A 21,165-nucleotide genomic window follows, 5' to 3' on the forward strand; every position below is an offset into this window, starting at 1 on the left:
TTAGTTTTTACAGCAAAATGACTACAGAGATGTTTTATTCTGAGTAGATGCACAACTCTGACGGTAATCCGTTCATCATGGAAATGAATTATGACATCATAAAGAGCTGTTTGTTGTCCATGTTACCATGGAAACAAAGTGCGAAGCCCTGAGGAACCAATGAAACCAGGGCAGATGAGTGGTTAGAAATACTGAGCCAACACTAAATATCTGTGTTCAGGAATGTTGGCCCGGATCCGACCTCTTGTTGTTCTACCAGAACTCTTTCGGTTCGTCTGGTTTCCACAGAAGAACACAGACGCTGGCTCGGGTCCAAACCGCTTCCAGGGAACCGCAGGAGTTCTGCTGCTGTTTCACTTCAACTGATCTGAGCAGCAGCTTTAGGACGGACAGAGAGACAGAGGTAGGACCGGACCTGGACCTGGACCTGGATTGGACTGGACCTGGACCGGACCTGGACCTGGGCCGGACCTGGACCGGACCTGGACCAGACCTGGATTGGACTGGGACCGGACCTGGATTGGATCGGACCTGGACCTGGACTTGGACCTGGACCGGACCTGGATTGGACTGGACCTGGACCTGGACCTAGACCGGACCTAGACCGGACCTGGACCAGACCTGGACCTGGATTGGACTGGACCTGGACCTGGACCGGACCTGGACCTGGACCTGGGCCGGACCTGGACCTGGATTGGACTGGACCTGGACCTGGACCGGACCTGGACCAGACCTGGACTGGACCTGGACCTGCTGCCTCTCTACCTGAAACCAACATTTCTACGTCAGTTCTGCTCAGGCTGACTGCTTCCTGAGCTGGCAGGTTCTAGAACCATAGATCTGTTCTAGAACCATAGATCTGTTCTAGAACCATAGATCTGTGTTCTTCACCTGGTCTAAGTGTTTGCTGGTTCTCAGAGCTGCTGGGCAACTGGAAGCTCTGGTTTCCAGTTGGTGAGCTGGTCTGGTCTGTTTGGTGTCCCATCATGACGGCCGTCCTCACTCCAGCATCCCGGCGGACGCCCAGGGCTTCACGGCGGGACGGGGCGGCTGAACTCCACCCAGGAGACTGATAATAAAACCTGGTTTAATATTTAAAATGACAGAAAAGAGATAAATATGAACAAACTGGTGCTTTAAAGCTACCAGTAACTAACATGGTCAGTACATAAATCTGCAGATTCTTGTTTTTCGTTGGAACATTTCTGCAGCAAATGCTTCCATCCTGTAACCATGAATATTAGGATAAAAACTTCCAAATTCAGTTCAGCTTGTTGATTTGTCACATGACTGACGGCTGAAGACATTAAAAGCAGTTCAGTCCCAGCAGGTCCTGCTGAACCAGCAGGACAAGTTTCTTTATTCAAATTAATTTGAAACTTTGAGTTGAACCAGTTTTGATCTCCAGCTGAATCTGGTGAGCAAACAGCAAGTCAGTAAAACTCTGCGTCTGATTTCCTGTCTGAGGATTTCTGTTTGTTCTTCACTTCCTGTCGGCGAGGCGACCAGTGAAACGTAGGCTGCAGAAAGACTTCGTCCTCATTTTCCCAGAAACTTACTCGAGTAAATGTAACTAGTTACCCCACTCTGGTTGTGGGCGGGGCCAGTTGGAGGTCTGCCGCTCTGATTGGCTGTGTAATTCGTAGTGGCGGCTCAGGGCGTTCAGTGGGTTGCCGGTTTGAGTCCTCGTTCCCTCAAACCAGATTTTGCTTCAGAGCAGAGAGCTCTGCTGGGTTTTTGGGTGGGACCTGTCTGCGGTTCTGTTGGGTCAGGTCGCTCCAGGTGGGCTTGGTGCAAACCCGCCGTTTGGGTCTCAGATCTTCTGAGCATTGGGTTCCCTCAGGGGGACGTTCTCGGCTCTGGCTCACCGGTCGTCAGGTTTCCCTGCAGTCTGGATGCAGATCCAGGATTCAGCACCTCAGCAGGATCGGACAGACAGATGGATGGGCGGACGGACGGACGGACGGGCGGGCGGGCGGACGCAGAGTTGGACCAAACTGCCTTCCAGGTCTTTACTGGTTTCCCTGTTTCGTGCCAACAGAAAATGTTTGCAGATGAAACCAGCGCCATGGTGAAGAACGTGGGAGCGGAGGAGAAGCTGATCTCCAACTCCAACCTGAACCAGAAGGTGGAGCTGCTGACTCTGGTCCGGGTCAGCCAGGGCAGGTTCTTCAGTTACCCCAAGTACACGCCGGTGGACTGCACCTTGCCAGAGCTGCTGGAGGACGACAACTTCTCTCCAGGTGGGATTCCTGACAGACACAGCAGCAGCACCTGCAGCATTTCTGTGACTTTTAACCTTTCTGCCAGAGGTTGAAGAAGAACTGCTGGTGAAGGACTTCAAGACGTCGGTGAAGAGCAGCGAGAGCGGAGAGCTGGGCGCAGGAGAGGAAACGGTTGGCGAAGCGGCGATCTCTGCAAAGTCTGACTCTGTGGACGGCCTGGTGGAGCCGGTCAGCATCAAGAAGAAGAAAGCCAACCTGAAAGGCGTGAGGAAGACCTTCAGCGGCAAGTGGGGCTCCATCCGGCCGTGGTACCGACCCGGCGGTCCGAACCGGTTCTGACGGGTTCCTCTGCTCATGATCTTTGTCAGGAAGCTTGAAAAAGGAAAGATGAAGCTGCTGAAGATGAAGGAAAAGGACAAGCTGGCCTTTGTTCATGAGACGCTGTACAACACCGGACCTGTGAGGATGACCCGGACGTCTACTCAGGACGGGTCCATTTCAGCCAAATACCAGAAGTTCCTGAAGCTGCTGGTCAAGGTGAGCCAACCTGCCGAGTCCAGAACACCACACAGCTTCCACACAGGAAGTAGGGAACCCTGACTTCCTGCTGGACCTTCAGCTCAACCCCAGTAGGAGAGAACAACGGTTCCCACCATGGGGCCCAGTAGGAGAGAACGGCGGTTCCCACTATGGGGCCCAGTAGGAGAGAACGGCGGTTCCCACTATGGGGCCCAGTAGGAGAGAACGGCGGTTCCCACCATGGGGCCCAGTAGGAGAGAACGGCGGTTCCCACTATGGGGCCCAGTAGGAGAGAACGGCGGTTCCCACCATGGGGCCCCGTAGGAGAGAACGGCGGTTCCCACTATGGGGCCCAGTAGGAGAGAACGGCGGTTCCCACCATGGGGCCCAGTAGGAGAGAACGGCGGTTCCCACCATGGGGCCCCGTAGGAGAGAACGGCGGTTCCCACCATGGGGCCCCGTAGGAGAGAACGGCGGTTCCCACCATGGGGCCCAGTAGGAGAGAACGGCGGTTCCCACTATGGGGCCCAGTAGGAGAGAACGGCGGTTCCCACCATGGGGCCCCGTAGGAGAGAACGGCGGTTCCCACTATGGGGCCCAGTAGGAGAGAACGGCGGTTCCCACCATGGGGCCCAGTAGGAGAGAACGGCGGTTCCCACCATGGGGCCCAGTAGGAGAGAACGGCGGTTCCCACCATGGGGCCCCGTAGGAGAGAACGACTCTAATTGCCTCCTCTGTCTCCTCATCAGGGCAGCAGGACGGAGGAGACGGCCTTCACCGTCCCAGAGAAATCCACCTTTGCGTTTGGACTCCAGGAAATCTTGTGGGACAACGAGACGATCGGTGAGTTCAACGTCTTCCTGACGTTTGCTGGGTTTGTTTGCAGTTTTATCATCGTTTCTCCTTGTTTTAACCAGAAATCCCATTTGAATCCTGGACTCGCAGGCAGAACCTGAGTAAGTTCCTTCCTCCAGCCGTTCTTTAGCCAATCAGGGCCGACTGTCTGGTGAGTGAAGGTCCAAACCAGAGGAGCCTCACTCTGAGCTGGTTTGGAGCCAATGACGTGTCTGGGTTCAGTCTGGTCCCTCTCTGGAAGGCGGTGTTTCTCAGGCTCACTGTCCTGCATGTTTTAGATGTTTCCCTTCTGTCACATGGACTGAATCTCTGGCTGATTAACAGCCTGCTGTTCTTGATGGCTGCAGGAGAGGTCATGCAACCATTTGGATCAGCTGTTCTGGAATAGAGGCTCATCTAGAGCAGGACTGAGGACTGGAACTGAGAAGCTCTGGTGTAACGAGACCCATCGTTGGTCCAGGGACCACTGAGGAAAAATCCTGCTGCATGTTCAGCAATGCTAAAGTGAATCGTTTCGACTAAATCAATGAACTGAATCAGGCTTTGTCTCCAACTCTGTCTGCCTCACCTTCTTGAGACTGAAACCTGGCTCACATTGCTCACATTGCTCACATTGCTCACATCGCTCAGGTTGCTCACGTCGTTCACGTCGTTCACGTTGCTCAGGTTGCTCACGTTGCTCACGTGGCTCGGGTTGCTCACGTTGTTCACGTTGCTCCTGTTGCTCGGGTTGCTCAGGTTGCTGACGTTGTTCACGTTGCTCGGGTTGCTCATCTTGCTCATGTTGCTCACGTTGTTCAGGTTGCTCACGTTGTTCACGTTGCTCACGTTGCTCAGGTTGTTCACGTTGCTCAGGTTGCTCAGGTTGTTCACGTTGCTCAGGTTGTTCACGTTGCTCAGGTTGCTCAGGTTGCTCACGTTGCTCAGGTTGCTCACGTTACTCACGTTGCTCAGGTTGCTCACGTTGCTCAGGTTGCTCACGTTGCTCAGGTTGCTCAGGTTGTTCACGTTGCTCAGGTCGCTCAGGTTGCTCATGTTGCTCAGGTTGTTCACGTTGCTCAGGTCGCTCACATCGCTCAGGTTGCTCAGGTTGCTCAGGTTGCTCAGGTTGCTCATGTCGCTCATGTCGCTCATGTCGCTCAGGTTGCTCACGTTGCTCAGGTTGCTCATGTCGCTCAGGTTGCTCACGTCGCTCACGTCGCTCACGTCGCTCAGGTTGCTCAGGTTGCTCACGTCGCTCACGTCGCTCATGTTGCTCAGGTTGCTCAGGTTGCTCACGTCGCTCAGGTTGCTCACGTCGCTCACGTCGCTCAGGTTGCTCACGTTGCTCACGTCGCTCACGTTGCTCAGGTTGCTCAGGTTGCTCAGGTTGCTCAGTCCAGTCCTCAGGCGTCCATACAAGCTGCATCCTAAATGCACAAAGCAGCGCAGCAGCAGCTCCTTCCTGTCTCTTTCTCTGTTTCTCTTCTCTTATGAATGAAAACCTGATGAATTATTTTCTGAACTGTTTTGGGTCCAGATGAAGCCAAGTCCGGTCTCCTGCTTTTTAACGGTGTGACTCCTGTTTCCAGGCCTGTTCACATATGACAGCGTTGATCCAGATCAGCTGCAGGAGGTCAGAGAAGGTAACAGGAACAAACGTTGAGAAAACCTGAATATTTACCGTTTTTAACGATGTGAAGCTGGTTCAGAAGGAACTGGTTTTGATTGGACCTTGTCCATCGGGACAACCTGATTGGTCAACAGGAAACTGGGTGGGTCGTCTGGTTGATGCTAAACTGGTTCAGATCTTAATGGGACCAGTTATGTCTTCTTAATGGTTTAGTTTGATCATATTTAATTAAGTTTATCAATAAAATATCAACAAATGAGATGCAAATGCTCTTTCCATTCATATACTGTAAAATATGGTCCAATTAATCCGGTCCAGTCCGGTTCGGTCCGGTCCGGTTCGGTCCGGTTCAGTCCAGTCCGGTCCAGTCCGGTCCGGTCCAGTCTGTAGCTGTAACTGATATCAGGTATCCGGACCGGTGACCAGTGGCTCCAGCGGCTCCAGCACTGGTCTTACTGGGACGGCTCCAGCAGAACCAGTGCAGGTTCCCTCAGTTTGTGTGACAGACGGCCAGCCGGAGGTGGATTTTACTTGAATAGGCCGTTTTCAGAGAGCTGTCAGGATGAAGCTGCATGGATCGGCTCCAATAGATCATCAATAAAATAGATCATTTTATTGATGATTTTTGGTTATAAATTAGCAGCTAAATTTCTACCTTTAGTCTGTTTTCTTCACATCGAGTCAAATTAATAATCCATCCTCAGCAATAAAAACACTTTAAAATTACAAATCTGATTTCTGATCAGCTGACTGACAAAGTTCAACATCACACCCTGATGGACCCGATGGCACAGCGACCCCTGACCTTTACCCCCTGACCTTTACCCTTTGACCTTTACCCCCTGACCTTTACCCTTTGACCTTTACCCCCTGACCTTTACCTCCTGACCAGCGACGCCGGATTCATTTTTCAGGTGGGGGCCATGGGGTGTTTGTTCACCTCTGTTACACACTTTGAATGTCAGGCTTGTTCATTGATATGATGGAACCTGTCAATCAGTTCAGTGGGTTTGTGGCAATTTGTCCCAAAGTAAACAGTCAACATCTGTTCCCTGGAGGACGATGTTTTGGGTCGACCATGCGCTGCGGTCTGGCTGGATCTAATGATTGTTTGCTATTAAATGGTGGTAGAGATTTGGTGGAAAATAATCAGAAGAAAATGTTGTCAGTTGTCAGTGGGAACAAGCAGAAAGCAGCTTTACTCAGAGCATTTAGATGGAGGAATGGACTTTATTCCATTTCTGGAAAAATGTAAAAGAGGAAAAATGCAGCCGACCTGAGAACAGCTGAATACAGACGGACGATTTTAAAGCTCATAAACCAGCGACCCACCAGAACCGCACACGGTCAAAAGCTCTGGCAGGATCCAAACGACCGATCTTAGAACTACGGGAGGATTCAAACTCCTCGTTCGGTTTTAGCTTACAGGAAAAGCGCCGAGCCGCCAAATTTCCAAAAGTAAACTAACCAATAAGATTGAGGCTTTGTGCGGAGCAGCAGGACTCACACAGACTCGCTACGTACAAAACGTTTTGACACAATAGATCTGTTTTTTCTCCTAAATGCTGTTAATAGTAAAGAGGATTAGATAATGAAAAAAATAAAAAAATGATGCTTTTCTGTTTTACTTAAAGGAAAATCTGAAGGTCCACACAGTGGCTACAGCTGCAGGCGCCCTGTGCTCAGATACTTATTACAAGTCCAAAATACGCACAACACAGCTACAGGATGGATAGATATGACAAAAATCATGACTGGTCAAATATTTGGAACATTAAAAATAATAAAATAGATGTGAAATATCCTCCAGCAATACCAGTTTAGAGCAGCAGGACAATCTAATGGTTCCATCATCACGTTACAACGCAGCTACTACTACTACTACTACTACTACTACTACTACTACTACTACTACTACTACTACTACTACTACTACTACTACTACTACTACTACTACTACTACTACTACTACTACTACTATCTGGATGCTGTGGGTCTGAAACCAAAACCCAGTGCAGATTATATTTGCTGCTTGTTCCACAAACTGTCTGAGTGACGGAACCAGAACCAGCCGGATTGCTGACAATATTTGTGGTCCAGATCTCAGAGCTGCAGGTTTTATCTGAGTACAAACACAGAGATGTGAGTCACAGATTGTCAGAGTTGTGTGCAGCCTGTGTGAATGTCAGGCAGGTCCAGCAGGTCAGGGCCGTAAAGTTCCGGCGCCTATGCCCCTGACCCCTGACCTTGACCCTGCTGTTTCGTCCTGCAGGGATCCAGAACAAGGCGTTCCTCCTGAAGCCGCTCACTGGTCTCCCTCAGGCGACCCGGCGGAACCTGCTGAAGAAGCTGCAGGAGGTTCTGGAGGAGGACGGCGCTCTCAGCCAGCTGGAGGAAACGGTACGGCTGACCTCCAGCTGACCTCTGTAACAGACATGAACTTCCCCCTCACTTCCTGTCAGCTGTTAGCCTCCAGATGTTGGCGTCTGATCAGACGGTGATCTTCTTCTCCTCTTCCTGTCAGCTGGACCAGAGCAACAAAGGACAGCCAGAGCGTCCCCCGTCCAAGGTCGTTTCGTCCTTCATGGACGTCTTGGATGAGTCCAAAGTGTCCTCCAAGGAGAGGGACGCTGTCCATCTTGTGGTCTGCGCCATGGACGGTGAGTCTGACGCTGCTGCCCCTAGTGGCCGATCGTCTGAGCTGCAGCCTTCAGTTCTTCTGTTTTCTGCAGGTCTGCCAGAGCTCGAGGTGCGACCTTTGACCTCCTGTGCTCCTGAAACTCTGACAGTCCTCGTCCAGCTGGTTTGTGATCGATCTATCTATCTATCTATCTATCTATCTATCTATCTATCTATCTATCTATCTATCTATCTATCTATCTATCTATCTATCTATCTATCTATCTATCTATCTATCTATCTATCTATCTATCTATCTATCTATCTATCTATCTATCTATCTATCTATCTATCATCTGAACACCAGATTTACAAACAAACCTGAATAAATTTAAATGAAGGACAAAAGGAACCAAAGTGAGTCCAAATGAAACACTGAGGATGTTTCCCTCCTGACGGTCCGGTCGACCCGGTTCTACTGGAACCAGAACAGCTGCTCCACCTCCAGCTGCTGTGGTTCTGACCCAAACCAACCTGTTCCCCTCCTGGCCTGTGGGGGCGCTGCACCAAGAACCACTGAAGGAAACGACACAAAATCCTCTGAAGACACTGAGAGCAACTTCCTGCTTCACCAGATGGAAACAAGATGGAGGCGTCAGATTTTTCTCTTTAGTCTTTGGCTAAAGACCAGGAGCCATTTCTGCTGCTAGCGCTAGGCTAGCATGTTAGCTTTGGTTGTATTTACCCAGAATGCCCTGCGATGTAGTCCACTTCCTGCTTTTGGAGCGCTTGGCGTTCACATTCAAACCTAACCAGAGTTCATTTCAACCGAACCCACACTGAGGTTTGGAGGACCAGAGGTCAGAGGTCAATTACAGGTCACACCTCACCAACCGGACCGGACTTTGACTAGACAAATGGATCAGAGATGGGTTAAAGTGGCTGAACAGAACTGGTAGGAATGATTCCCAAATGGACAAATTAGGACCAGAGTGGACAATCCTGTCCACTCCATGTCCCTCATCCTGTCTCCTTGTCCCACATCCTGTCTCCATGTCCCTCCTTGTCCCTCAACCTGTGTCCTTGTCCCACATCCTGTCTCCTTGTCCCACATCCTGTCTCCATGTCCCTCCATGTCCCTCATCCTGTCTCCATGTCCGTCATCCTGTCTCCATGTCCCACATCCTGTCTCCATGTCCCTCCTTGTCCCTCATCCTGTCTCCATGTCCCACATCCTGTCTCCATGTCCCTCCTTGTCCCACATCCTGTCTCCATGTCCCTCCATGTCCCTCATCCTGTCTCCATGTCCCACATCCTGTCTCCATGTCCCTCCTTGTCCCACATCCTGTCTCCATGTCCCTCCATGTCCCTCATCCTGTCTCCATGTCCCACATCCTGTCTCCATGTCCCTCCTTGTCCCACATCCTGTCTCCATGTCCCTCCATGTCCCTCATCCTGTCTCCATGTCCCTCCTTGTCCCTCATCATGTCTCCATGTCCCACATCCTGTCTCCATGTCCCTCCTTGTCCCACATCCTGTCTCCATGTCCCTCCTTGTCCCTCAACCTGTCTCCTTGTCCCACATCCTGTCTCCATGTCCCACATCCTGTCTCCATGTCCCTCCTTGTCCCACATCCTGTCTCCATGTCCCACATCCTGTCTCCATGTCCCTCCTTGTCCCACATCCTGTCTCCATGTCCCTCCATGTCCCTCATCCTGTCTCCATGTCCCTCCTTGTCCCTCATCCTGTCTCCATGTCCCTCCTTGTCCCACATCCTGTCTCCATGTCCCACATCCTGTCTCCATGTCCCTCCTTGTCCCACATCCTGTCTCCATGTCCCTCCATGTCCCACATCCTGTCTCCATGTCCCTCCTTGTCCCACATCCCGTCTCCATGTCCCTCCATGTCCCTCATCCTGTCTCCATGTCCCTCCTTGTCCCTCATCCTGTCTCCATGTCCCACATCCTGTCTCCATGTCCCTCCTTGTCCCACATCCTGTCTCCATGTCCCTCCATGTCCCACATCCTGTCTCCATGTCCCTCCTTGTCCCACATCCTGTCTCCATGTCCCTCCTTGTCCCTCATCCTGTCTCCATGTCCCACATCCTGTCTCCATGTCCCTCCTTGTCCCACATCCTGTCTCCATGTCCCTCCATGTCCCACATCCTGTCTCCATGTCCCTCCTTGTCCCACATCCTGTCTCCATGTCCCTCCATGTCCCTCATCCTGTCTCCATGTCCCACATCCTGTCTCCATGTCCCTCCATGTCCCTCATCCTGTCTCCATGTCCCACATCCTGTCTCCATGTCCCTCCATGTCCCTCATCCTGTCTCCATGTCCCACATCCTGTCTCCATGTCCCTCCTTGTCCCACATCCTGTCTCCATGTCCCTCCATGTCCCACATCCTGTCTCCATGTCCCTCCTTGTCCCACATCCTGTCTCCATGTCCCTCCATGTCCCTCATCCTGTCTCCATGTCCCACATCCTGTCTCCATGTCCCTCCATGTCCCTCCTTGTCCCTCATCCTGTCTCCTTGTGTCTCCAGGTGGACAGCCTGAAGGACGGAGGTGAGCCCAGTCTCCCAGCGTGTCCCCCTGTCCCCCTGCAGCAGGACGGGGAGCTGCGCTGGGCGGCGGATGTCCTCTGTGGGTCCAATGAGACGCTGGCGGAGCTGAGTGCGGCGTGGGACCGGTTCCCCAAGGTTCTGCTGGAGGTTCTGGCTCTGGCCGTGTTGGGAGTCCACAGGCTGCAGGAGGGAAACGGTCCGGATGATTAATCTGCCTCAGAAAATCATTTAATCTAAATTTACATGATTGAAACTTTTGCTGATTCTTTTCCTACATTAACATTAATTTCAAATGCAGTTTTATTTTTTAGGGGAAAATCTTTGATGTTTTCTACCTGCTGAGGTTTATTCAGGTCATTTAGTCATGAAATATAATTTTATTTTAATAACTTGGTATGGATTTCCCCTTTGGACATTTGAATAAAATCAATCTTTGTGATGAACGTATTGATTTGGGTCATTATGGGTTAAACTGATTTGAACTTTTTCTGCTCTGTATTGAATTTCTGTAATCAATCATTGATGCTATTAAATATTTAAATGAGCGTCTGTAAATATTTCTGGTTTTTATGAGTTTAAACTTTTTATATGGCTTTAATATTGAGGTCAATGATAGAAAATATTTCTGTCAACATTTAGATTAAAATACTTTTACATGCAGAAACTCCTTTGGAGTATTTCTGTCGTTTTGTTGGAACATATAAAGTTTATGATGGATCTGATTTATTGGTTTTAGTTTCATTATTATTCTTTCTTTGATTAGTTTCAGTTTGACTTTAGTTCAGGCTTTTTTCACTGATCCTAGTTTATGATGTTTAGTTGTTTCTTAGTGTTACATTCATTTCCTGGTACCCAGTGTGTTCTCGCTCGCCCGCTGTGTCTCCTCTCACCTGAAGCCCATCAGCCAATCAGCTCGGGTCTCTTGTTCATCCTTCTCCCTCACTAATTTATTATTTATTTAATCGTCTCGTCTGCTTTAAATGAATGTTTCCTTTTTTACTTGACATTCAGTGTTGAGAGATTTATGAGTTTATGTATAATTTAGGCTTTGGGAGCCTGGCAGCAGCTTTTACTTCGTCTTTTTGACTGAATACTGCGTTTTTTGCATGTTTTGCCTAAATTAGGTGATTTTATGGCTCCATTTGGCCAGATCACATATTAGCATTTATACCTAAAGAGAAACATCGACAGCCAATCCATGTGATCGGTATTGGTGATCGGTGATCGGCAGTGATTGGAATTGGCAGCTAAAACCATGAAAACCAGAACTGGGATACCGCTAGTGAGGAAGAGGATAACAACAAACATCACCTTCCTAAAATAATGGCCTACCTATTTTTATTTGATCTAAATCATATTTGGTCAATAAAGGTGGTGAAGTTTTCTGTTTTTGCCTTTTAGAAAGAGATGTGGAAAGTATGAACCAGTTTTATTAGAAATGGATCTAATAAAGTAACGTTGTTGTTGAAAAGGAGAAAAATATAAACAAGGAAGAAGCAGTTCATGGGTTTAATCATTTTAATGGGGTTAACAGTTTGAGGTCTGATGTAAGGATAAATCAGGAGCTCAGCGTTTCTAACACCACTAGTAGAAAAAGAAATGATAAAGAGCCTAGTAAACCGTAAATCAGCTGACTGGACGGACGCAGGGCTGGTGAAGCATCCAGGACGCTCCACGTTTCCACTTCTTTATGGCAACCATTGAGGAATTGTTGTTAGAAACCCACAGCTTCGCCTCCACATCACCCTAACACATCCTGATACTGGGTCGCTGGAGAAAGAGAGCCCGGCCCGGCCCGGCCCGGTCCATTTATGTTCCGGGCCAAACGTAGCGGGGCGGTCTGTCAGTCAAACCTGTCAGTGCAGAGCAGAAGAGGACAGAGACTGAAGAAGAAACCATTACTGAGGTTGAAAAGATCAGAGGATGAGATCAGCTTCATGTGTCGGTAAAAATACTGTAAAATATTTTTACTATCTCAGTACAAATACTGTAAAATATTTTTACAGAAAGGAAGTAAATTCAAGTCTAGAATTCCTGTATAAACCTGTTACCATGTAGCCACAGCTACCCTAGGGAACCATAGTACTGGTTCTGGTTCTGTCGGACCTTAGTGTTGACCATGAAATACAGTACCACTGAAATGACCAGAGAGCTGGGTCGGACCCTCTGGTGCCACTAGTGGACCGGTTCCAGTGTGAGCTAAAGAGCAGAACCTTCTCTGTGTCAGTAGTGTCTCAGATGGTCTCAGCTGCAGCCATCTTGTTTCTCAGCAGCAGCCATCTTGTTTCTCAGCAGCAGCCATCTTGTTTCTCAGCTGCAGCCATCTTGTTTCTCAGCAGCAGCCATCTTGTTTCTCAGCAGCAGCCATCTTGTTTCTCAGCTGCAGCCATCTTGTTTCTCAGCAGCAGCCATCTTGTTTCTCAGCAGCAGCCATCTTGTTTCTCAGCTGCAGCCATCTTGTTTCTCAGCAGCAGCCATCTTGTTTCTCAGCAGCAGCCATCTTGTTTCTCAGCTGCAGCCATCTTGTTTCTCAGCAGCAGCCATCTTGTTTCTCAGCTGCAGCCATCTTGTTTCTCAGCTGCAGCCATCTTGTTTCTCAGCAGCAGCCATCTTGTTTCTCAGCTGCAGCCATCTTGTTTCTCAGCTGCAGCCATCTTGTTTCTCAGCAGCAGCCATCTTGTTTCTCAGCTGCAGCCATCTTGTTTCTCAGCTGCAGCCATCTTGTTTCTCAGCTGCAGCCATCTTGTTTCTCAGCAGCAGCTCTGTAATCTAGAACATCAACATGGAGGACATGAGATTCTGTGGCGGTCTGGGAACCGGTTCTGGTTTTTGTTGCTCGTATGATTGATGATAATCACAACGCGGTTCTGAATGTTTCTCTTTCTGAGTGAAGTAGATTCAGTGAAACTGTTTCATGTTTGAATGTCTTTAATAATCACTGAGAGGAGACAGACAATAGATTGGTTTTCATTTTTAAAGTCAAAGTTTCATTCAGAACATGAAAATACAACAAATCAGGCATTTAGACACAAGCAGCTCGTTGTTATTTAACCTTCCTGACAGACGGTGGCGCTGTGACAGGAAACCCAACAGGAAGTGGCCCAGAATTAAAAAAATATTTCCCTCATTTAAAGTCCCCAGTGTGAAACGTCCACCAGCAGGACCGGCTTTACTCTCTGCCCTGCAGCTTGTGGATTCCCATCACGGCCAGAGCCAGAACCTCCAGCAGAACCTCTGGTGGCAGATCGAAGAGATCAGTCAGCGTCTTCAGCACCTCATCAGAGGAACAGAGGAGATCAGCGGCCCAACGCACATCTCCATCTGGCTGCAGGCCGGCGGGGACAGAACCGGTCAGCTTGGGTTCATCGTTGTCCTTCAGACTTTCCACCTGGAGACACGTAGAGAGACAGATGAAGACACATGGAGAGACATGGAGAGACGTGGAAAGACATGGAAACAGATGGAGAGACATGAAGACACGTGGAGAGACATGGAGAAACATGGAAACAGATGGAGAGACATGGAGAGACATGGAAACAGATGGACACAGTTCCAGTATTCAGATATTATGAGGTCTGATTTAGTTTTATTGTAGAATCTATACGTGTCTCAACTCGTAGAATATATAGTTTAGGATTTACACAAGACTCGGAACTCCTTCTGCTCAAAGTCGATCGAGAAAAGATTTAATGCACATCTGCTGAACCACAAAACATCACATACACATCGTTACAGAAATCCAAAATCTCTTGCCTTCTACTTCTGACATCAGTTTTTTATAGAGTCCAGCTCTACTGGTGTGTATTGGGAAGCCTCGACCAATGGCGTTGCTTCCTCCATTTACGTAGCCTTTCTGGCTCCGTCTTACACTGGAGGATGTGTATCCTCCAGTGTAAGGAGGATGTGTATCATCCAGTGTAAGGATGATGTGTATCCTCCAGTGTAAGGATGATGTGTATCATCCAGTGTAAGGATGATGTGTATCCTCCAGTGTAAGGATGATGTGTATCATCCAGTGTAAGGATGATGTGTATCCTCCAGTGTAAGGATGATGTGTATCATCCAGTGTAAGGATGATGTGTATCCTCCAGTGTAAGGATGATGTGTATCATCCAGTGTAAGGATGATGTGTATCCTCCAGTGTAAGGATGATGTGTATCCTCCAGTGTAAGGATGATGTGTATCCTCCAGTGTAAGGAGGATGTGTATCATCCAGTGTAAGGATGATGTGTATCCTCCAGTGTAAGGAGGATGTGTATCCTCCAGTGTAAGGAGGATGTGTATCATCCAGTGTAAGGATGATGTGTATCCTCCAGTGTAAGGAGGATGTGTATCATCCAGTGTAAGGAGGATGTGTACCCTCCAGTGTAAGGATGATGTGTATCCTCCAGTGTAAGGATGATGTGTATCATCCAGTGTAAGGATGATGTGTATCCTCCAGTGTAAGGATGATGTGTATCCTCCAGTGTAAGGATGATGTGTATCCTCCAGTGTAAGGAGGATGTGTATCCTCCAGTGTAAGGAGGTTGTGTATCCTCCAGTGTAAGGATGATGTGTATCCTCCAGTGTAAGGATGATGTGTATCATCCAGTGTAAGACGGATACACACCCTCCTTACACTGGATGTGTATTGGAAGTTCCTTGGGAATATTCAGACCTCTTAACTTCACATCTGCTCCGTTTCAAAGGTGCTGTTAGTCAACTTGTTTGTTCCTTATCTGTCCAACAGAGGTTCCGTCCCATGTCTTGAGCTCCGGCCCAGTCCCTTTGCTGGCGAGCAGGAGAAATGTCTGGTGCCAGAACTTTCTTGCACAACAGCTTCAACTAACAACTTTCCTCTCTTTAATGATTGTTATTCCATATCTTCTCCAAATCTGAATTCCTTCCTGACTTCTAGGTCAGATTGACCCAGTCCATTTGACTCAATACATTTCTTTTAGGTTAAAACATATCTTAGTGCGAACCAACCAAACAACATAATTTTTAACTTTCAATATAATTATATTCCTCTACAGTTTCTAAGTGTGTCAGAATTTATTTCTGAAGGTTAGTGGACTGAAAGACGTTGACCTGACGTGTAACAGCATGACGGAGTTTTTCATATCTGGTGGATTAAATCGTGTTTTGATCTTATGAGTTTTTGTGTTGAGTTCTGAAAAATATGTGCAGTTTGAGGAAAGTGATGTAAAAAGTGTGACAGTGAGGACATGATGTGGACGAACCAGCTGGTTGAGGACGGTGATAGACTCGGGACTTCCTGAGGTTAGAGATCGCTGCAGTGGCAGAGGCAGAACTACAGAAAGCAGAAGAAGAAGAAGATGTTCAGGAGTCGATCTGTCTCGCATCTCGGATGTTCTCCACAGGAGGAACCAAAATCAAAAGAGTTTCTCTGCAGATTCAGACCTGAAAACAACTAAAAGCTGAAGTTGCTGAGCTTCTTCTGCTCAGAGGAAACTCACCATCCAAGGAGGCAACCAGAACACAAAGACCGTCCCTGGCCTTGGGGGCCTTGGATTGGTCCAGGATGTCCATGAAGGAAGAGACAGTCTTAGAAGCAGGAGGCCCACTGCTTTCGTTCAGCTGAGAGGAAGAGGAAGACAGTGATCCACTGATCCAGACCCGACTGTGAGGTTAGAAATCAATGCAGAAGCTGTGATGGAGATTTCTGGGAGATGCTTCTGATCTGAGATCTGAGCATCTCCTGACCAGGGAGCAGAAATCCTCTGATCCTCAGACCAGTTTAAACCAAAGTCTTACCATGTCCTCCAGCTCACTCAGAGCATCCTCTTCCTCCAGAACCTCTCTGAGCTTTTTCAGCACATCTCCACGAGTCGACTCTGGAAGTCTGTCAATCAGGTTCAGAATATTTTCCTTTGTTTCAATCCCTGCAGGAAAAACCGTCAAAACCAGCAAGAATCTGTTATGAATCCAGTGACTGGATGATTCATTTCTCATATGACACTTACCTCTAATAAACATGGAATTTTAGGAACTAAACATTAATCAGGATAACGAGAATTTGGACATTAATGTTCCTCCAGTTTTACATAAAACCAAACAACTGTTAGAAAAAGAGTCAATTCAGTGAAGTTTTGTTTTAAAGGTCATTTTATGGCTCTAGAGGCCTTCATTCAACAGCAGATGGACAGAAAGGACAGACAAGGAGAGGAAGACACGCAGCAAATGTCCCAGGGCCAGGAATCGAACCGAGGACGACTGCATTGATCACTGCAGCCTCAGCATATGGAGCGCAGGCTCCACCACTGAGCCACGTGGCAACACAAGCCAGTCAAGCTTTAACTGCTTTGTCTTACCAGGAACATTTCTCTGAAACTGAAACTTCTCAGGATTTGATGATTTGGAAACACAGAACAAAACTGAGCTAACAGGTAGAGTGTACTTCTCACCCTCTCTAGCTTTTTCCAGGATATCATTGTCTATGGCATCAGAGAGCCAACCTGTAAACAGAAAGGATAAAGGTCAGTTCAAATGAAGAACCACACATGGACCAGACCTCAGGTCTTAGAACCTGGAGGAGTTCAGGTTCAACAGACAGTTAAGAGTTTTGTCTAAAAGTAAACCTCCAAACTATCAGAAACAGGCTTGTTTTCTGCAGAAGTTCTTCGTTGGACAGAGTGACCTTTGGGTCACCCTGAGAGACGCTTCATTGGCTCCTTGGAGTGACCTTTATCCCCCAGACCCTTCATTGGCTCCTTGGAGTGACCTTTATCCCCCAGACCCTTCATTGGCTCCTTGGAGTGACCTTTATCCCCCAGACCCTTCATTGGCTCCTTGGAGTGACCTTTATCCCCCAGACCCTTCATTGGCTCCTTGGAGTGACCTTTATCCCCCAGACCCTTCATTGGCTCCTTGGAGTGACCTTTATCCCCCAGACCCTTCATTGGCTCCTTGGAGTGACCTTTATCCCCCAGACCCTTCATTGGCTCCTTGGAGTGACCTTTATCCCCCAGACCCTTCATTGGCTCCTTGGAGTGACCTTTATCCCCCAGACCCTTCATTGGCTCCTTGGAGTGACCTTTATCCCCCAGACTCTTCATTGGCTTCTTTCCCCCTGTCAGACCTCTGGTCGTCTTCTGGTCTGATATCCTTCACTTTCTGACCATCATTCCATGAGCCCATCTGCTCGCACAGCGTCTGGTCACTTCTAGTCTTTTTCTTGACCCCTGAGGATTTTTTTTCCTCCCAATCTTCTCAGTTACTTGTCAGATCCTTCTGTTCCCATCAGATCTTTTGCCTCCATGTTGTTTTTCCTTTTCCATCAACTACAGTTCTGGAGGTTCATCATGAGAACTTCCTGCATGATGATCTGTCCTGTATCCTGCCTGCATTTTCTTCTTAAAAACATCAATTCAAGGACTAAAGGCTTCTACTATATATTGTATTTTAAACTACAGTAATAAGGAATTGTTTTAATAAAACTCAGGCCTGCCTTGTTTGTGACTCCAGGTTTCAATAGGGATTTCTGCAAAAGGCAAGAAGAAATGATTAGTCACCAACACCAACATCTCCAGCTCAGTACAGACGGTGAATGCTCCTACCGATCTTCCCCTTCGTCACTGTGATCTCCACCAGGCTGTAAGCAAAGGTTTTATTTTCTGGTACCTTGTAGGTGGCGACCGACTCTGCCTTCACCTGGCAGAACAAACCAAACCCAAGGAGGTTTATTTATTCATCTCTACAGAAAAAATAAAACTATTCCTCAGATGCAGAGAGAAACTGATCATCTCTGAACTGTCAGTGATTGTCATCCCATCTAAAACATCAGATTAGTTTCCAACTGACGGATTGGACCAAACACACCGATGAGTGTGCCGCTCTCAGCGCTGACCCATATTAACAGGCACCAAGATGTCTACCAATCTGAATCTGAGCACTGATCATGGCCCACTGCAGATGAAACGGTGTCAGGAACTCCCAGGCCACTTTTTCTTCCCTGTCAGAAAATATGAGGCCTTGTACTTCAACTTAATATTTTTAATAAACTTAAACTGTGGGGGCGAAGTTGTACTGCAGGGGGGCAGATGGCTCCCATTTACCCCGATCTCAAAACCCAAACTAGCTTATCGTCCCTCATTAGCTTCAGTCAGCAGATATTCAGATGTTCTCAACATGTGTGACTCATTGAAGGTCCACTCACCCCAACACCCACATTCACCAGGCTCTGATACAATCCTGAGACTTTTCCCCCGTAGCTTCCTACATTGGTCAATGTCACAGGTTGAGTGTTGTAAGCCCTCTCATAAACAAACCCCAGTGTGTGGTGTTTGTTTAGTTTCAGATGCTTCAGGTCTTCTTTGTTAATGGGCCTGACAAAGAAGAAGATCAGCATCAGAAAACAGAAGTTGTTCCAACCTGCAGTGTGGCAGAACAGAGGGAAACGAGACCTACTTGCCCCTGAAAGTTTCCCTCACACAATCAAGATCCACTGTCTTTTTCTTGATGGTAACAGAAGTCATAGCATCCACAACATCAGCACTTATCCCAGCATCCACAACATCTCCTGCCTTCACTTGGACGTTTCCACTGATCGTTCTGAACATCCTGAAATCCACCGCCATCTCGTCCTCCTTATCACCTGCAAGGAAGCAAGTGCAGCACTGTGATGTTGTTACACTAGATTGTGAAAAGGAAGTTTACTGTTATAGGAACTTATATGGACACTGGCTGCTTTTATTTTGAAAATACGTAATTCTGAATTATTGTCTTTGCTGTTGAGTGTTTTAAGATTATAGATTATTTGAGTGTCTAAAAAGATACGTTTAGAGGTTATGGAGGATCCACTGTTTTGCCAGATTGGATTTTGTGGGAGAAGGTATGAAGGTTTGTTCTGTACTTAAAGATTATAATGTAATATAATCATTACGATATAATGTAATTGTATTGTACGTTATACAATACAATTACTGCTGTTTAACAGCAGTGACAGTAGTTCAGTTACTGCTGTTTTCTAGCTGTTGTTCCACAAGACACAATGCAGAATCAACTCAAGAATCTCAATAAAGCAGCTTCAAATTGCTCACCTGGTGAAAACGTCTTCACCCCCCCAAGCTTAGGTAAGGTGGACCTGAGCACTTTGTACTTGGGATAATTCCAGAAAATCCCCTTCTTGATTCTGACTAAAGTCAGAAGGTCTACTTCTGTCGCTGGGTCTTCATTGGGAATGAAATGCTTGCCAGTTGTCAGTCTTTTGACGAACTCTTGGGCTGCAGCTTTGAACATGGCGTCTGGAAGATGAATGAGACAGGAGGCAGAGCCACCAGAATCAGGCACATCTAGTGAAACCGCTAAACATTCAGGCAGTTTCTACTGGTGTCAGAATGTTATTGAACGCTGCAGTTGGAATCCCTCTGAGAGGATACGGTTCTGATCCGGTTCTGATCAGGTTCTGACCCCAGTCGGTTGGCCTCCAGTGAGTCAGACTGGATTACTAATGATGGTCGAATGGTCATTCAAACATTATAAATTGTGTTGTTTTTGTCAGTCTGGGTCTCTGAGGCTCAAACTAAATGTTGTTTCCAGAACCGGCTCCAGATCTGGGTCAGCATCACGTCCTGCAGCGCTAGAATACCTCAGACATCCAGGGTACTGACCTTTGAACCCTCAGCCCCAAAACTGCTGCTTTGTGTTGATCCTGAAATGTTGCAGAACTAAATCCTTTAGTTTCCCAAAGTTCTGCAGTAATCTAACCTCTGTGAAATCATCCTAATCTGCATCCTTTAATCATCAACATCTCCATCCACCAGGCTCAGATTAACAAACGTTCCGTTATAATCAAACCTGCTCAGTCTGGTGGTTCTGCAGCACTGAGGCTGCATTGATTATGGATTTTAGTTACTCGTCTTCCATCGGGTGTATCAGATATCGGCCCTGATTATTGATCAGAACATTGACATTTCTAGGCTGGATTGATGGCTGCAGATTCCTTCATCAGGTAGACGGTAATTATGCTGCAGAGCAAACGTTCACACGCAGGGAACCTCGAGGCTCCGACCTCAGGCTCTTTCTGTGGAACCACAGGATCCAGATGGACCGGTTCCACTGCTTTTCTGACTGTGTGTTTGCTGATGACCCGTTTCAAAGCTTCGTGTCACGTTTTGGTTCTGGATTTCTGACCCAGAGATTAGATCAGCCTGATGCTCCTGAGGGTTTCTGGTCCCAACAGGAAGCAGAGAAACTGCTGCAGGTCGTTGTTGTCAGTCCAGATTTACTACAACACGGATAACTTTTATTAAAAATATGATTTTCTTCTGCTTTTATCCCAGACTTAGAGACCAAACCTCCTCAGTGGGATGATATTGGGTGAAAGGTTTGATTTAGGTGATTATTACAATGTCTACAATATGAAATATTCTGTGCAACAACGGTCCAAAATGTAAAATAACTTTATAACATTTTAATTAACCCTTAGAAAAACAAACCAAAGGAAATCTGGAAACATAATTTAATCTCCAACCAAACCAAACATTTTCAAATGTCCTGCAGAGTTTAATAACTTTTAAAGCCTCTTGCCTTGTTTCATTTAGTGAAATAATCTTAGTTTAGAAGCCGTTTTGTGAACATTTCTGTTCAGCAGCAGCGACCCAGAGGAGGCCTTACCTGGACGTCTGGCTCAGCAGCAGCGGCGTCAGGCTGTGGCTCCTCGGCTTCAGCTGCTTATATGTGAACAGAACCACTTCCTGGATTTACGCGTCACATTCGACGTGATGTAATCTCTCGCTACCAGAACCTTCTGCTGTGAAGGTTGTTAA

At 47.5% G+C, this 21,165-nt stretch overlaps 2 protein-coding genes and 1 long non-coding RNA gene across 6 annotated transcripts; 1 reads left to right on the forward strand and 2 right to left on the reverse strand.

Annotated features, from left to right (window-relative positions):
- The first annotated feature begins 47 nt into the window (after positions 1 to 47).
- On the forward strand, positions 48 to 10,941 carry LOC116724889 (uncharacterized). The gene is made up of 11 exons (XM_032570666.1): positions 48 to 63; positions 1,647 to 2,243; positions 2,311 to 2,512; positions 2,594 to 2,762; positions 3,494 to 3,587; positions 3,662 to 3,700; positions 5,171 to 5,224; positions 7,484 to 7,611; positions 7,736 to 7,871; positions 7,944 to 8,014; positions 10,376 to 10,941. Exons 1-11 carry the CDS (start codon positions 48 to 50, stop codon positions 10,604 to 10,606), a joined length of 1,737 nt encoding a protein of 578 aa, XP_032426557.1. The 3' UTR covers positions 10,607 to 10,941.
- Positions 8,840 to 10,342, reverse strand: LOC116723988 (uncharacterized). Of its 4 annotated transcripts, XR_004340091.1 has the most exons (9): positions 10,263 to 10,342; positions 9,993 to 10,192; positions 9,853 to 9,952; positions 9,713 to 9,812; positions 9,603 to 9,642; positions 9,413 to 9,502; positions 9,363 to 9,382; positions 8,923 to 9,082; positions 8,840 to 8,892 (listed from the first exon to the last, which is right to left on the reverse strand). It is a non-coding gene; the product is annotated as an uncharacterized LOC116723988 (long non-coding RNA). The 4 variants fall into 4 exon arrangements; XR_004340090.1 differs by lacking the exons at positions 8,840 to 8,892; positions 8,923 to 9,082; positions 9,363 to 9,382 and adding an exon at positions 9,155 to 9,242 and having other exon boundaries at positions 9,463 to 9,502; XR_004340088.1 differs by lacking the exons at positions 8,840 to 8,892; positions 8,923 to 9,082; positions 9,713 to 9,812 and adding an exon at positions 9,162 to 9,242 and having other exon boundaries at positions 9,883 to 9,952.
- Positions 10,942 to 13,306: 2,365 nt separating the features above from the next.
- LOC116723976 (uncharacterized) lies at positions 13,307 to 21,146 on the reverse strand. The gene is made up of 11 exons (XM_032569233.1): positions 21,014 to 21,146; positions 19,438 to 19,641; positions 18,806 to 18,992; positions 18,555 to 18,723; positions 17,956 to 18,049; positions 17,847 to 17,879; positions 16,804 to 16,854; positions 16,154 to 16,281; positions 15,856 to 15,976; positions 15,619 to 15,689; positions 13,307 to 13,784 (listed from the first exon to the last, which is right to left on the reverse strand). Exons 2-11 carry the CDS (start codon positions 19,634 to 19,636, stop codon positions 13,566 to 13,568), a joined length of 1,272 nt encoding a protein of 423 aa, XP_032425124.1. The 5' UTR covers positions 19,637 to 19,641; positions 21,014 to 21,146; the 3' UTR covers positions 13,307 to 13,565.
- Between the last annotated feature and the right edge of the window lie 19 nt (positions 21,147 to 21,165).

The sequence above is a fragment of the Xiphophorus hellerii genome, chromosome 8, assembly GCF_003331165.1.
Source record: "Xiphophorus hellerii strain 12219 chromosome 8, Xiphophorus_hellerii-4.1, whole genome shotgun sequence".
NCBI classification, from domain to species: domain Eukaryota; kingdom Metazoa; phylum Chordata; class Actinopteri; order Cyprinodontiformes; family Poeciliidae; genus Xiphophorus; species Xiphophorus hellerii.